The 17,574-nt window shown below is 42.8% G+C and overlaps 1 protein-coding gene and 1 non-coding gene across 3 annotated transcripts in view; both read right to left on the minus strand.

Moving 5' to 3' along the window:
• KCNH1 (potassium voltage-gated channel subfamily H member 1) overlaps positions 1–17,574 on the minus strand; it is a 334,081-nt gene that overhangs the window by 87,903 nt on the left and 228,604 nt on the right. For both annotated transcript variants that reach the window (XM_004578675.2, XM_004578674.2), the window contains exons 8-9: positions 7,237–7,436; positions 1,198–1,450 (exon numbers count right to left, since the gene is read on the minus strand). In XM_004578675.2, the coding sequence (XP_004578732.1) occupies positions 1,198–1,450; positions 7,237–7,436 (453 nt within the window). The remainder of the gene's footprint in view (positions 1–1,197; positions 1,451–7,236; positions 7,437–17,574) is intronic.
• On the minus strand, positions 14,679–14,785 carry LOC118759143 (U6 spliceosomal RNA). Its single transcript, XR_004995997.1, has one exon. It is a non-coding gene; the product is annotated as a U6 spliceosomal RNA (small nuclear RNA).

The raw sequence follows: 17,574 nt of genomic DNA on the forward strand, positions 1-17,574 counted from the left end.
AGATTTCAGATTCCATGGAGCTCTTCAGCCATGATTAAATTTCCTGAATCTGTCTGAACTTGGATTATCCCAAGGTCAAACTGTGGATGACAAACCTGTCTAACAGAGCTACTATGGGCAAGAAAAGAGAATTTGTGGGTAAAATGCTTGGTGAGGTTTACATGACTATAATGGTGGCTATTATTATTACTATGAGCATGGTTGCTCTCATGAAGACAGGTCTCAATGAAGAACAGCTCTAGTGGCCTGAGAAAATCAGATCAATTTCTCCAAAGTCTCTGATACTCAATGTCCCACAAACCAACACGTCCCTCCATGGCCCTTCCACCTCCTCCTCCCATATTCACTGCTACTGTGGGTGCTGAACAAATTTCTCTTATGAAATGAGAGATTCTATTGTTCTCACTGACTCCTCCTCCACCCTTCTTAGCAAACCCAGCACCAGGTTCTATTCTGCTTCTTAAATATCTTAACTCCATCTGCCTGCTATAACATCAATTCAGGCCACCATTAACTAGCCGCTAGAAAAGATGTTCCCAACCTGCTGCCCCTCCCTCAGGCTCTCCCCCTGCAATCCACCCTCCCAGTTGCAGCTACGGTCAGATTTCCATAGCACAACCATGATCATGCCTCTCCTTTACTTCCAACAATTCCTCTTGTCCCCCTAAATGTAACCTAAGTCATGGGGCTGCTATGAATTCCTGATGCTCAGCTGTGTCCTTGTTCTCCATGCTGCAGCCATAGTGTATAACTTGTAGCGCATCAATGATGCGCTATGGTTTCTCCCTTTCTGAGAATATGCCTTTATATCTTCTCTTTTCCGGCTATCTCATTCTCCTATTTTAGGTGTCAACTTTGGTGCCATTTCCTCCAAGAAGTCTTCCTACCTGAGAACTGGGCTAAAAGCTTCCCCTGCTCTGTATGCAAATATTTATGTATTTATCTCTCCCACTGGACTAAGAGCCAACTGAAGATAACATCCATTTTGTTGTTATTGTCATCACTATTGTCGTCTTGAGACATCCCTCAAATCGCAGTTAACACAAAACAGGCATTCAAATACTTGTTTACTGAATAGGTGAAGCAACTGTCCCTGCCTGGTAGGAGGAATTTCTGGTTGAAGGTGGCAGTGACAGTGAACTGCCCAACAGCTAAGCCAACCTCAAATACAGTCTCTGCAGCATTGGCAGCACCTACCTAGGATGGCCACCACTTCATCATCCTGGATCACCTCCAGGGAGCCGGAGACCACAAAACAGAGGCTGTCCACACTCTCGCCTGCATGGTAGATGAGGTCCCCTGGGGCACAGTGCACCGTCTGGAACTCCATGGCCAGGGCCCGTAGGCAGCCATCGCTGGCCAGGCGGAAGGCAGGGTGCTCCTTGAATACCTTGCGGTTCAGGTGCACACAGATGTCAGCTCTCATGTCCTTGGGGCAGATCTGCAGAACCTGGCCAAGCACAAGAAGAAACAGCATGAGGATCTTCACTGTGACCCCAGCCCAACGCCCTCAGCCTCCCAGGGGCAGATGTAACACCTGGGAAGCCAGACAGACTGAATTCTTCAAGCCAATGCCCCTACCTGTCTGGAACATTCCACAGAAGAGGGAAAAGGATCTGAAACAGTCCAACCTAAATGCTTGGGCCCAGGAACTCAGAATTGGAGCTGGAAGTTTGTGGGATACCTTCAGACAAGTGGCCAGGGAATGCCTCACTGAGGAGGTGACCTGCAAGCTGACTCCTGCCCAATGAGCCAGGGTGAAAGGGTGTCATTACAGTAGCAAAGTACGCATACAGGCTCTGAGGGACAGAATGGATGGGGCTCGGAGAGAAAGCCAAGCACCAGAGACATTCAGGGTATGAGGAGCCTTTGGTTTGATTCTAATCATGACAGGGACACACTGGAGGACTTTTGTCAACAGGGAATAGTATGAGCTGATGGATATTAAGAGCAACAGCCAAAGAGTGGTTCACACAGCTCTGACTGCAGGATGGCAAGAACAGAGCAAGGAACCCAGCAGGTTCTTTCTACATCCATCCAGGTAAGACAAGATAGGCACTGGCAGGGCACCCATTGAGAAGAGGCCAAATGCAGAATGAATGAAAGAATTTTAACATATATATAACAGGTGTCTCTATTTATAGGATGCAGCATTTTGATGTATGCATGATACCTGTGTGACTATCAAATCAGGGGCATCAGCATGTGTATCACCCAAAATATTTATTAATTCCTTGTGTTGGGGACATTCAAAGGCTCTCTTCTGTACAACTGACAGATTAGACAAACAAAAAATTCATTAGCTAGGAGAAATAAATTCTAGTACCATATGGTACAGTGTGGTGACTGCAAGCTATAGAGTGTATTTTGATGACACGATCCATTGATGGACAGAAAATGGAATATAGAATATGGAAACAATTTTCCTGAGCACTTGCTGTGTGCTAGGTACTGCTAAGCACTTTAAAATCCTTTTCTCAATTAATCCTAATTTACAGAACAATTTATGCCATAAAAGGCATTATTCTAGGACCTGAAGATGTTGTGTTGAAAAAATTTCTGTCCTTATATAACTGACCACCTAGCACAGAAAGAATAGGAGGAGGGTTTCAGCATAGAGTTAAGATGCCTGCCCCCTGACATTGAGGTGTCTGGTTTCAAATCCTGCTTCTTCTCTTGATTCTCTCTCATCTCTTGGGAGACAGCAAGTAATAGCTTAACTAGCTGGTGCCCTATCAACCACATGAGGGATCCAAATGGAATTCCTGGCTCCTGGCTTCAGCCCGGCTCAGCCTCAGCTGTTGTGGGTATTTGGGGAGTGACTGACCAGCAGATGGGAGACCTGTATCTGCTTCTTTCTGTATTTCAAGTAAAAATTAACTTTAAATAAGAATAACCAAGACTTAGTGCTGTTGAAGAAAAATAATAAGAAAGAAAAGAAGGCTATAGAAGGGCCACAATTTGAGCATTTAAAAAACTTAAACATGGCTAAGCTTGCCAAATTGCCACGTAGAAAACAGCAGAGCTGGGATCTCACAGTATGGAGCTTGACTCAGAGCCTTGGTTAGATTCCAGCCAAAATAAATAGGCTTATAATTTGACATCACCTTCCAAAGTAAAATAGGAACTCTGAAAGGCCACAGGTGTCTCATCTCCTGAAAAAAATGAGAAGCTGGTGGGATAATGGCTTATGCCACCACATGTATAGCTTGCATTCATATCTCATGTCAGAGTGCTTGTTTAAGTCCCTTTTCCACTTTTGATCCAGCCCCCTACTACGTACCTGGGAAGCAACGAATGATGGCCAAGTACTTGGACCCCTATCGCTCATGTGGAAGACCTGGATGGAGTTCCAAGCTCTCGGCTTTAGCTTGGCCTAGCCCTGGCCCCAGAGTTTGTGGGCATTTGAAGAGTAAGCCATCAGATACAAAATGTGTGTGCATGTACCTCCTATCACTCCACATTTCATGAAAATAAACACATTATTTATAGTGTGGAAACAATGGTATTACCCACTTACACCCTGTAGCCCTTGACCCTTTGTACCCTAATCAACTAAGTAAGATTAAAAAATAACTTAAAAAAACACATTATTTAAAATAAAAATCAAGGGTCCTGCATAAATTGCACATAAAATTTGGGTTTACTGTTCCTAGGCAGATACCCAGGGAGTCAGGAGAATTTATAAATCATGGAGAAACTGTGCCTAGCAGCTGGGAACCAAGATTTATTCTCCAGGTGAATTCACCTTTAAAAACGTTTGGTTTCCCCTGGGTTAGGATTTTGCTGTGAGTGATTGAGGCCTTGGCACAAACACAATGTTTTATTCATGCGCACTGCTCCCAGAGCTGACTGACGGTGCTGTGTGAGGTAGCCAGGATGTTGGGAGTGGACAAACCACACACAGTCATGGTCATCCGTCATTTCCACCTACTGGCTCCACTCCAGGGTGGGTGGGTTACTCGGACTCAAGGAGGAAGGAGCTCAGCTCTGCAAACCCACTGCCTTTCTGCATCACCTTCCCTACTGCTCTCAGTTCCTAGTAGGGACCACCTTTGTTATTCACCCGTGGCTTCACTGGCCACAGGGACAGTCCGAAGAGCAGGCTGGTGGAACCTCCCCCAGGCTGGATGGGAAAGAGACAGAGCTAAAAGAAGGGCAGATCAGGGTTCAGGCCCGAGCCTCAGCCCACGATGCACAGTACACCTGAGGCAATACTCCATTCCTTTCCTTGGGTCTTCAATTGGAATGTGACTCTAGAATTCTGAGATTCCACGTCTGTGACCTCTTTTTTTTTTTTATATTTTCAAAGTAACGACAGGCTTTGAAGGTCAGAAGGTCATAGCTGAATGACTTTTGGAAGTCACTTGGTCTTGAAGGTCAGCCAGCTTTCTTGTATTTCAGACATGGAAACTGATTTTTGAGAGACAAATGATGTATTCAAGGTCAGCAGTTAATTACTGATAAAACCAGAACATCCCAGCACTGGGCCCCTGGTCAAAACAAACCATTCTGTTGTTGGATGGATAAGAGGGAAGCCAGGAAGAGACAGGGGACTACAAGACTGATTCTCTGCCAAGCAGTTGTGTGCCAGGGTTCCTGCTGGAGCAGCAGCCAGCTCCAGGCCAGGCAGGGCTTGGCAAGGGGTCTGCCACAATTGAGTTCATGGCTGCTCCTTCCTCCATTTGGATCAAGTTAGGGAACAGATCCCACAGCCTGCCAGGAAAGTGAGGCAGCAGAGGGCACAGAGGAAGGGCATGTTGACCATGCTGTCTCCCATGGGCAGTCACCCAGCCCAGGATTGTAATGAGGGTGGTGAAAGGCTTCTTGCCAGAAAATCAGATTTATAAAGGCATCCTAGTGCCTGGGAAGAGGAGCCCCAGGGCAGAGAGAGATCAAAGTTCCTTTCTGCTCTACCAGTTCCTAGGAACCCACAAAACCTACAGGCATTGTGGAAGAGGAAAAGCAGAAAAAGGCACAGCTGGGGCAGGTGGCTGCAAAGCCAGGAATTTGGACCAGCTCCAAGGCTGCCCTGCCCACCCGAAAATTAGTACAGCTCCATTTGGTTTCATCCTTCTCCCCTTGAGGACATGTTTAAAATCAGAAAAAGAAAAGGATTAAAAAAAAAAAAGCACTACCTTGGAAATCAGATAAAACTGGGTTCGAAGCCAGGGTTTGCCATTACTTCTGATTGGAAGCAGTTAGTAAAATGAATTAGGTTTCTTGTCCTTGGCCCTGCAAAGACCTGGTAGCCAACCCTTCCCCAGTGTTTTCGCAAAACCTCAACAGGAACTAGGGCAGGGCCAAGAAAAGTAGGAGAAGACAAATATAAAGGGACTTCAGCAAGATGATGGAAAAAATGAATTTTAAAACATAAGTTTATTTTTGTGCCACAAAAAATTGGAATTCATGTGTCATTTTTTCATAAAATATGTTTTCTATAAACTTTTTAAAAATAAACTTGTTTATTTGACAGGCAAATTGAATGGGAGACAGAGAAAGAGAATGAATGCTCCCATCTACTGGTTCATTCCCCAAATATCCTCAAAAGCCAGTCTAAGCTGAGGCCTAAGTTAGGTCCCAGAACACAATACATATTGCCCACAATGATGGCAGGAACACAATTACCTGCCACCGCTACTTCCTGTCAGGGTCTGCATTAGCAGGAAGCTGGTATCAGGAACTAGAATCAGGGATGCAATCCTTTTAATATGTATCTTATCTGCTAGGTCAAACACCTGCCCTCTGTGACCTTTTGGAAGACCACTCATATTTGTTTTTATTGCATGTTCAAGTGGCATTGGTGTTATCGGAAAGATATTCAACAAGGAAAAATAATGTCCCTTTTGAGGATCAGTTAAACTTAGTTCAATTTTTCCTTCTAGACTTTCAATATTCTCAACCAACTATTCTACTGGAAGAAAATCAGGAGCATGGATAGCCGACTCTCAAACCAATTGAATTTGGCATTGCATGAATTCTTAGGTTTCTGCAAGAGTGTTATCACAGCTTTCCTCATTCTCTCAATAAAAGGAGACTGCAAATAAAGGAAGATGAGGTTAAAAAGACAGAGGCCGAGAAAAATATTCTTTTCTCTATTCTTTTTTGGTATCTCCAAATTCTCTTCAGCTCACTAAAATATATCTAGTATAATGGCGTTTGGCTTACAGTAACAGGGTTTTATCATTCCTTCCATTTTATAGGCAGGAAATTGGGTGCCTAGCAAGGGCACTAAGCTAAAGCCAAGGTCAAGTTTGTTAGTTCATTAACGACTAAAGCACAAACCATGGATTGTCATTTCCCAAACTAATGTGAGGAATGGGGTTATCTGGGCATTTGTTTAAAATACCTTTCTGCAGGACCAGTTCTGTGGCGCAGCAGCTTAAGCTGCCACTGCAGCACTGGTATTTCACATCAGAGTTCCAGTTCAAGTCCAGCTTCTCAACTTCCAATCTAGCTTCCAGCTAATATACCTGGGTAGGCAGCAGACAATGGACCAAGGACTTGGCCCCTTACCAGCTATGTGGGAGAACAGGATGGATTTCCTGGCTTTTGGCTTTGGTCTGGGCTATATCTGGCCCCATATTCATTTGGGGAATGAATCAGCAGCTGGAAATTCTGTGTCTGCCTCTCTGTGTTGCTTCTTCAAGTAAATAAACAATTTTTTAAAATAAAACCAAATATTCTCTCCCTGCCTCTCCAAGTTCTCACACTATCAATGTAATCGAGATGGAAACAAGTGAGGTGAGTAAGGAAATCACCTTGGACATATAATTTAAAGGAATGTCAAAAAACACGGTATCAAGATAAATCATAGGCTATCACATTTTTTAAAAATTCAAGTTCATGCCAAAAAATTCATGAGGAACAAGATATCAAAAGTCTGAATAAAGACAAGATGAACATCAGGGCTACAATAGTAGAGCCTGGGGAAAAATGAAAACCCGGAATATTTATTACTCTATCCTAGCCACAAGCTAATGCCTATCATCATCTAAGTTTGGAAAATCCTGCCCTGGACAGTTGGCCTGCTAGTTCTTTAGGATACAGCTGCCTCTCCAGTTTCTTAAATGATGGCTTTTCATTGCTAGCCTTGAGTAAGGTTAATTTAGAAGCCTACTAAACCCCTGGACAGATACTGGGAAAAGCAGATCTTCAGGGCACAGCCAGGTATGAGAACAGCCCACCCTGGGACAGCACCGCCCAGTGTCTGACCTGATCTCCTGCCCTCCTTACCTTCTCTGTGTCGATGCCTCTAGACATGGACCAAGTGGACACGATATAGTCCATGACCCGCTCACTCAATCCTTTCGGCACCTGGTAGAGCTTCAGGAAGTCCCGGACACTGTTGAGCATCTCATGGTATCTGTTGGTGTTGGCATACATCTGTTGGAAAATAGTTGTCACGTTTCCGAAGATGGTGGCATAGAGAAGTGCTAGACGTGAGGAGGAGAAGAAACAACACGTGATTGGTGCCTGCTCCTGGAGCTCAACACGACCAACTTGTTCAGAGCAGACCCTGGGGCAGACTGTCCTGACCCTTCCCAGGTCAACCTCCTGCCTGGAGCCTCTCGGAAGGGGACCCCAAGAAGGTGTCCAAAGAGGAAGCCTGTAGGACAAACATTGTATGGATGGGAAAATGCAAGACTGCAAAAGGTTGGGGGCAGAGCTAGGGTATAGATGGCGGGGGTTGTACTGCTTCATTTTATACATTTTTTGTACAATGATGGTTTTTTATTCTTTATGTCTTTCATGAGAGGCAGAGTCATGTACAGAGAGAAAGAGAAGCAGAGAGTAAGCTCCCATTCACTGGTTTATTCTCCAAATGTCCGTATTAGTCAAGAATGGACTGAGTCATGCCAAAGCCAGGAGCTGGAAACAATCCAGATCTCCCATGTAAGTGATAGGAACTCATTTACTTGAGCAGTCAGTGTTAGAAGTCAGAGTCAGAAGCTAGAACTAGGAGTCAAATCCAGACCCTCTGACATGGGACATATGTCTTAACTGCTAGGTTAAATATTTATATTTAATCACTAGGTTTATATATTCTTTTCATTGGCCTGATCTGAGCTATGCCTGGAACCACCTATCAAATGTGTGCCCTTGTGCTTCCAACAAATCCAAATCGATCAGCAAACAATCTTTATCAAGCTCTGCTACATGCCAAACACTATTTTACCTCCCTGGGACAGGATGGCAAATAAGACGCTCAGTCCTTCTGCAGTAGGCCAACAGACCTTGAATGCATAATCACAAGTAAACAACAGCAAGTCTGCAGAGGGCAAAGAAGGATGGGTTATCCTCTTCTTCGCTTTCTGCTAGGTCCTTGCTTGGTTCTTATGATTACATCCTTGATAAAGCCTTGCTTCATAATTTCTGTTAATACAACAATCTACTTCACAGTGCTGTGGCCCTGGGGGGGAAAGAAACATGGCTTTTACATGGTGAGAATAAATTCAGGATTCCCCTGAGACATTAAAAACTTGGTCCAATTGTTACCACTGTATCCCTTATGTTTTTATCTGCAAGGAAAAGCAGGATATCACAAAACTCCACCTCCTGTTCCTCTTACTTGTTGTCAAATGCTGACTTCAAGGGCCACTGCTTTCTCCTTTCCATCTGTCACCACGAGGGTACTTGTGACTCACTAGGCACTTTTCTGGAGAGCTTGTGTCACAGAATTTTGCAGTAATTCCCATCTTCCTTTGTCTGTTTCCTGAGGATATGAGGAGTTTGAAAGCTGACTCCACCCTCTCCTTGTCATCATATCCCTAGGCTATAATACTATCCTAGTACTTAGAGAATGTCAAAATAGTAAATTTCACAAGCCTTTGCTCTGATTTTGTTTTTAATGAGTTGATAAACTATACATGCTTAAAGTATATGATCTGTTAAATTTTGACAAATGCGTACACCCATAAAGCCATCACTACAATCAAGACAGTGAACACATTTGTCACCTCCAAAGGTTCTGTCATGCCTCTCTGAAATCTTCCAGCTCCCTCACCCCACTCTCCATCCCCCAGCAACCACTGATCTCTAATGTCCTCCCAGTCAGACTTGCATTTTCCAGAATTTTAGATATAAAGAATCTAGTATTTTCTTTCTCTCTTGAAACATCTTTACTAAAGATGTGATTTAAACATTGTACAACACAGATCCCTGCAAACAAGCTCTCATACAGAGCCTAACACAGGAGCTAAATACCACCAAGTCTCAGCTTCCTAACCTCCCTCCTTCAGCCAAAGGAGTCCTTGCCCTAGTTTTTGCTTGCTTGTTTACATTGTACATCAACCTCCTACCTAAAATTAGCTCACTGAATTGAAACAGTGGTATAGTAATCACTGGGACTCTGTTGGTTATTTACTTCTCCAATAGACAATGTATGGAAATTCCAACAACATATGGGAGTTCCAGACCCAGAGCAGAAGGTAACTACTACAGGCATGTAACCACAGGCCTTCTGAAGCCCATTCCATTACAAAGAACACAGCCAGTTAAGGAAGGCCACCAGCATCACAGACCTATCATGAACTTGAACACAAGCTGACCATGCACCTCTCAGAACCCAACTTCAACATATAAGCATCTTTTCTAGGAGCCAAAGGATTGAGTGAGAGGGCACAGCTTCTTGCTCTGCATGGAAGTCACAGGAAGTCATAAAATACACACAGATTGTGTCTATCCATCAACCAATTATCCCCATTATGTAAGTTACATCCTATAACTAAATCAAATGTCACAATCACAATTTCACATTGTGATGACGTCTGAAATGTAGTTCTATCATATCACCTTATCATTTCTTTTACCAGTACTACATTAAAAATTCAGGACCATTCCATTGTCACTAAGACCTCCTTCATGTTTTTGTGGTATCACACTGACCCCAGGCCCCACAAGAGCAATGGCCTTCTTTAGTATCTTATTAAAAGAATGCATCTAAATAGATTCATTATAATACCCTGACTCTTGAGATTGACTTTTTTCTTTCTATTAAATGCCACTGAGACCCATACGAGCTGTTGCACATATCAATAGTTCCTATCTTACTACTGACAAATACTCTCCTGTTGGAGGGAATGAATCAGTCACTTCCTTCAGATTATCTTATTCAAGCTTTGCAGAGGGAAAACAAAAAGAGGCAGGATTCTAGGGGGTCCATGAAAGGGGCATAAATCCACCTGTAGAGGATTGTAAATGAGGATCAGACAGGGAGCTACAGTCCTAGACATCAGGGAGTGTTGTGAACAAAGGGATTCAGACATAGGCAAGACCTGAATAATACAGCTCCAGCCAGCTCCTCTACACTTACAAAGAACATCACACACAATGGGGTGGGAGCTGTAGCCTCCTCCAAGGCAGTAATGATCTCTAGAACACCCCGACCCTATCCTCCCAGGATATGAGGGAGTTGCTTTGTTTCCAGTGACTCTGAGCCCAACTCAGAAGTCTGTGTTGCAAGTCCTGCCTCAGCTGCTTTCTGATCCACAATGGAGCACACTTCACAGGCAAGGAGCAGAGGTTCTTTTCTTAGGATGGCTGCCAGAAAACTAATTTAATCTCTAGTCTAAAACAATACTCACACCAGATCAATAGGGTAAGAATAGCTCTCTTGTCCACGATTTGAAAGCCAGGCAATAAGGCTGAGACACTGACACACCAGCCAGCCAGCCAACGCAGTGACGTCAAGCCTGGGGCTGCTCCTGTCCCAGCCTGTTTCTAAAGCATTCTCAAAAACTAAGAGTCCTCTAGAGAGACTTCTTCAATGATTATGACTATCATGAACTGTCATTACTTTAAAATTGGACAAATCAGCTCTCAATGCTCCTTGCCTGGTTTTATATGAAATAGGATTACATGTTTTATGTGCTGGGAAAGGAATGATTTTGAGATGTTCTAAATTTAATTGCAAAGGCCAGAGGGTGGGACGCAGGAAGAGACCAGGGAACTCGAAAAGCTGACACCCATTGACTAAAACCAAGCAAATGACTGGTGCCACATTCCTGAAACTGTGTTAAAAACCCTGATGTAAAAGCCAGACTCCCACATCCACTGCCTCCAAGTTGATGTATAAACTTTCCAGACTACTAAACCCAACAGGTACTTCTTCCTACATACAACCCTCGCTCTGCATGATTCAGCCCCTAAAGTAAAGCCCATCTAAGTTCAGGGTGAACAGTTCACGCTTTCATTCCACCAACTTTTCTTCATAGAAATCTGCTCACTCTCAGTTCCAACAGCCATCTAGCCTGGTTGCTAGATGGGGTCTCAAGGTGTATCAAGGTTGAATCCAGGTATCCCGCATGGCGGGGCAAGAATCCAGTCGCTTGAGTCATCATCACTGATGCCTCCCAGCGTTTGCACCAGCAGGAAAATGGAGCTGTGAGGCACAGCTCAGCATTGAGCCCAAGTACTTCGATAGGAGACGAGGCCCTCCTGGTTGCTACACCAACTCCTTTCACGTCACAGAAACCTGGGCCTCCAGGGTGTGGAATTAATGATTTATATAACATTTATTGAATCTTTATACAAGGCAGGTTATCCTTAAATGTTCAAAACTGAACTAGGAAAGACAGCTGTCACCTCAAGAAGTATGATGTGACATGGGAGGGAAGGCAATGGGACTGGCATGGTCAAGAATGCAAAACCAGACTGAACCTCAGTCTAGAGGGAATGCTTCAGTCTGGATTTGCTGAATTATTCCATTTGGGGAAAAATGACCTCTCAATCCCAAAGCAAAATACCGGTTTGGACAAGAAAAAGCTTTTTTTTTTTTTTAAAAGAGATTTAGAAGTTTTTTTTTTTTTTTTTAAATTTCATATTATGACACAGTTTCATAGGCTCTGGGAATCCCAATCCCTCCACAAGCCCTCCCCCCATATTGAATTCCTCCATATTGTTACAGTAGTACAATTCATAACCAGTCATGATTCCTTCATTGTGGGCATGGACCATGCAGAGTCCAGCATCTTATTGACCAGACAAATTCAACAGTTTCATTGGGAGATCATCCTTGGTCTGAAAGTAGAGCTGGCAGAATATCATCCCCCCCCCCCCCACCAAAGAAAAGCCACCACACAACTTCAACAAAAGGAAGAAACATGGAAATTTACAACATCATGAAGTTAATTAACATGGTACTGAGTGCCCAATATGTTAGAAAATGCAAGTTCTTTAACACATCCTGTAACTACTTCATTAACATCTTAATTTTAGTATATACACAACCGGCTGCTATAAACCTTAAAATGGTTAAAGGGTGCTATTCAACTGTCTCATGTCTATTTTCATTTTTATATTTAGCAGCTTATAGTATGGTTTTCACTGAACTTCGTGAATTTTAGGACAGTCCAAACAGTCTTATAATTCTAACAAGCCATTTATTAACAATTGAGGAGCAGAGCAGTTGTAGGACGGGTGTGCAGAGAAACCTTCAGTACCTTAGTGAGGAGTAACTGATCTTTGTGTCCTATCTAGTAAGGTATATGGTAGTCTAAGTTGACTTTTTCTTGTCTGTTTTAAGCTTTCTTTATTGGTCTCTATCTGATCTAATTTTGGGGGCTCCGGAGCGACCCTCTCATTACAAGAGAGGGTGGGGAGCCAAAGTAAACTTTCTTTGGGACTCGGGAGAGGCGCTTCCTCTGGTCCTTAGTAAGAGACTTAGAATTTTTATGGTATCACTGCAAAAGCTCTGGGTCCTACCCAATTGAAAAAATAATAAAATCTTATTCCATAGACTTTCATTAGAATGAGATATGGGGACTATTAGGGAGTAGTGGTTGCAAAATGCATTGCTCCACATTTTAAATTGTTTTTATTTTAATCTGTATGACAAACACACTTGAAAGAGTTGAATGGTCTGATGTTCTAAAAACTTAGTCCCTTTACTGATTCTTTTAAAACTGATTCCTTGCTCTGCAGAAGCACCAGTTTTCATTTAATCAGTGACTGTTATGCTCTTTATTGCCATCGTTGAATATCATGCTCCAATTGTTATGGTTTAATATTTCAATTTGAGGCATTATGAGTTGTCCCCTGAGAACCGGGCTCTTTTCCCCTCCTTACTTCCCACCGCACTCTCATTTCACATTCTTTTTCCCAGGGGTCTATCCTCCAACATGGGTCTATCATGGATTTGATCAACATCAGTATTTATACTGTCATGACTAAGAGAATGGTATTCACATTGTATATGCTGATTATATCCCCTTCTCTCCAATTATTCCTCCTATTCTTAACAGTCTATTTTGTTTTTTCATTTACTTGATTTGCTATCACTGATTTGACTCCAAAGTCTTTTTTAAATAAATAAATCTCTTGCCAATGTATTAAAACATTTACTTACCAATTGTTATTTTTCCTAATCTTTTCTAGAGGTTTCTGAACTGCTCCTTGCTAGCTGTAAATTTCCTCCCACCCACATTCTAGGGACTTGCTTCACTTACTCAGGATAAAGTTCCTTACTTGTGCCTCCCTCCTATTCCTCTTCCCGGTTTACTCCTCTTCCTCCTCCTTTTTGATGTTAAGACATGTAGCAGCTTTCAGAAAAAGGATGTATGAGAGCACATTTTTTACATCTTAACAGATCTGCTATTCAGTTATTTGCTTTGCTGAGTTGTAGAATGCTAAATAAGAGATCACTTTGCTGAGAATTTTGGAAGCATTTCTCCAGCCTTCTGCTTTTGAAAGGTCAAAACCAGTCACATTCATCTCACATTGGCTTTTCACATATAGAAATTCTTTACATGGAGTTCTGAAAATTAATCACAATGACCATTTTGCTATCGCTCCATTTTTATCTGTTGTGCTAGGTTTTCAGCAAGTTTTTTCTTAATCTGCCAATGTGAGCCCTTTATTTCCAGAACATTTTGTTGGGTTATTTCTTTGATGATTTATCCCCTGTATTTCTCTATTTCCTTTCCTTTCCTCAAGCTTCCTGTTTTTCAGGTACTGGATTCCTGGACAGAGTCTAATTTTAATTTCTTACTCTTAGCTTTCGATCACTTCATAGTTCTTCAAGGGGCCAGTACAGTGGCATAGCAAGATAATCTTCTGCCTGTGGCAACAGCAACCCATAGGACAACCATTCTACTTCCAGCTGCTCCACCTGTGATCCACCTCCGTGCTAACGGCCTAGGAAAGCAGTGGAGGAGGGCTATGTCATTGGGTCCCTTGATTCACATGAGAGACCCAGAAGACGCTCCTGGCTCCAGCTTCAGGCTGGCCAACCCTGGCCATTGTGGCAACTCGGAATGAAGCAGCAGATGAAAGATTTCTCTGTCTCTCCCTAATTCTGAGTTTCAAGTAAAAAATAAGGTTTTATTTTGTATTTTTTTCAAATTTATTTTAGGATACAGTTCCATAAACACTGGGATTTCCCCTTTCCAACTTCTCCTACTCCCCTTACCCCACTGATTTTACCTATATTATTACAATAGTATAGTCCTTCAGCAACAGTCATCAGTCTGCTATTTAAGTGTATCTTGATATTGTAGGTGTAAACAATAGCATAAAGTCCAGCGTCCTATTGTCAAAATACATTTAACAGTCTTATTGGGAGACCATCTTTGATTTGGAAGTGGAGATACATACTGCATTGTATCTTCACAGCTCAGTATGATAATCTATTATACAGTTTCTCTAGATGACTATATATACATGCATGTTTACCTATAAAAAATACAGAATGTTTCACAAATATACATGTCATCCTTGTGCAGGGGTCATGCTAATCTTCTTTGTATTGCTCCAGTTTCAGTATATGTGCTGCCAAAGCAAGCACAACAGTTTTTTTAAAAGGTATTTCTCCTCCTCCTTTGTTCCATATTTTTCATTTTAATTTCCATATTTATAATTTTATTAATTTTTTTCTCATAATGTTCCTTTTTAGTAGCATTTTGTTCTGTTTTTTTCAAAGATTTATTTATTTTTATTTGGAAAGTCAGATATACAGAGAGGAGGTCAGAGAGGAAGATCTTCCATCCAATGGTTCACTTCCCAAGCGGCTGCAATGGCTGAAACTGAGCCAATCTGAAGCCAGGAGCTTCTTCCGGGTCTCCCATGCGGGTGCAGGGTCCCAAAGCTTTGGACTGTCATTGACTGCTTTCCCAGGCCACAGGCAGGGAGCTGGATGGGAAGCAGGTTGGCCAGGATTAGAACTGGTGCCCATTTGGTATCTGAGCACGTTCAAGGTGAGGACTTTAACCTCTAGGCCATCATGCTGGGCCTAGTGTTTTGTTCTATTTTATGTATATAATATCTTCTCTTATATCCTCTGAGGCTTATCAATGATATGGATATTTTAAGTTTTCTTCTCTTTGCTTGGTCTTTCCTTCCTTGTTTACGTTCATGTTTGTCTTTTACATTGGAGAGACATGGAAATTTAGGGCTAGCATTGTAACTCAATAAGCTAAGATGCTTTCTGTCACAACGTCACACCATATCCGAGCGCTGATGCAACTCCAAGAACTTCCTCTTCCAATCCAGGTCCCTAATATCCCTGAGAAAGCAGTGGAGAATGGGGGCAAACTAGATGGAGCTCCCAGCCCCTCCAGCCTAGCTATTGTAGCTGCTAAGGTTGTTGATCAATGCATAGAAGCACTTTCTTGCTCTCTTTCACACACATACACAAGGAGAGGCTCTTCCCTTCAAATAAATACATTTTTAAAAAGAAATACACAATAAACCCTTAGAGACCTGCTCATTCTTAAAGGTGAAGCCTTAGTGATGAGAATCTTGTGAATGTATGGGTCTTGTCAACTATGAAAACTCACTTAGGGAGGTCTAGGGCTGTGTTGCAGTATGAAATTATCCACTTTAGGATGTCCTTTTGGACTGGCAGGGTTCCCTAGCTAAGACTCACTCTCCTGTCCAGAGAATGCTTGCAACAGCTGGCAATTAGAAATGAGAAGGTTAAAGGGCTTGGCTTCCCCAACTCCCTCCCCCCAACCAACCTCTACTTCCCACTCTAACTGCTGTGGTCCCCTCTGTCCCTCTAGAGAACCTGCAGAATAAACCACCTTTATCTGTAGGGAGTAGGGCATTGACACAGACACATGGGAGAACAACTACATCTGGGGTCTCAATGCTTCTTAAATGTTCAACCAGTCCTCCTTTTCCTAGTCCCATCTTCACCCTCACTTCCAAAAGTCCTTAATGCTGTTAGGGCTGGCATCTCCCAGCAGTTCTGGGGTAAAGCACATTATTCAGATGTTTCCTGTCACCCCAGAATTCAGCCTTACTGAATTTACCAATCACTGCTCTTTGACTTTCATATATATATATATATATATATATATATATATATATATGAATATATATATATATAATAAATATATATATTTTCTTTACTGAAGGCTCTCTTCTCATCAACTTTGCCTTTATGGATTTGCACCCCGAGGCAACCTTACTTTGCTGTGGCTTTAGTGGGGTTTCAGGATGGATCAGATGCAAACATGTGAGCTCAGATAGCTGAGCCTAACAAGAACAATGGTAATAGCTTGCAAAGCCCAGAATCACTGGCTGTGGCCCATCTCAGACTGAAAAATCATTTCCAAGCCTTCAAAGTCAAGATCTCAGAGCCAAATAGTATCAGTTAATAACAGCCACATATCTGAGTAGGTGTAATCTCCATCTTGCAGATAAGGAAACTGCAGGACAAGATAAGCAAAAACAGTTTACAGCAAAGCCTGCACCCAGGCATGACCTGCATGACTCTAGCACCACATTACATCCACTGAATCACGTGCTTTCAAATGTCTCTATCAGAATCACAAGAGGAGAGGGCCTGGGGCCTGGCCTCCGCAGTGTCTGGTTCAGCAGGTCTTGAGTGGTTCACAGAGATTGTGTTTATTTTTTCTCTCTCTCTCTCTTTTAAAAATTTGTTTCATTCACTTGAAAGGCAGAGTTACAGGAAGAGAGAAAGAGGGAGGGGAGATAGGAAGAGGGAGCTGGGGAGAGAGAAAGAAAGGGGGAGAGAGAGGGAAAGGAGAGAGGGAAAATAAGAAGAGAAGGAGAGAGGAAGAAGGGGAGAGAGGGAAGAAAAGGAAAAGCGGGAAGAGGGCAGGGGGAAAGGAGAGGGAGGAGGGTGAAGGAGACAGAGAGATCTACCTACCTACCTACCTACCTGCCATTCTTTGGTTCACTCCCAAAAAATGCCTGAACTGGGCCAGGCTAACACCAGGAACCAAGAGCCCCATCCATGTCTCCACAATGGGTGGCATGGGTCTATGTATTTGGACTATCTTTTCCTGTCTTTCCAGGTACGTTGGTAGCAGAGCAGCAAGCTCCCAACAGGGGACCCATTGTGGGATGCCAAGATGGCAGGTGATAACCTAACTCTTCGCACTACAACACCAGAGAATTCTAGGTGACACTGTTTCTGCTGGAGACTCAGAGGCAGGGACTATGATTTTCCACCTTTTCTTCAAAGTTCTTGTTTGGTCATGGAATATTTTCTCCAACCATGTGAACACAATATTAGTTTATCACTGAGTCTTCCAAAGGGAGGTTGGTTGGACTGTCCACCAATTACTTTTTCCAGAAAGATCACAGGAAAGGGATGCTTATCTA

This window comes from Ochotona princeps, chromosome 10 (assembly GCF_030435755.1).
Source record: "Ochotona princeps isolate mOchPri1 chromosome 10, mOchPri1.hap1, whole genome shotgun sequence".
Classification (NCBI taxonomy): Eukaryota; Metazoa; Chordata; class Mammalia; order Lagomorpha; family Ochotonidae; genus Ochotona; species Ochotona princeps.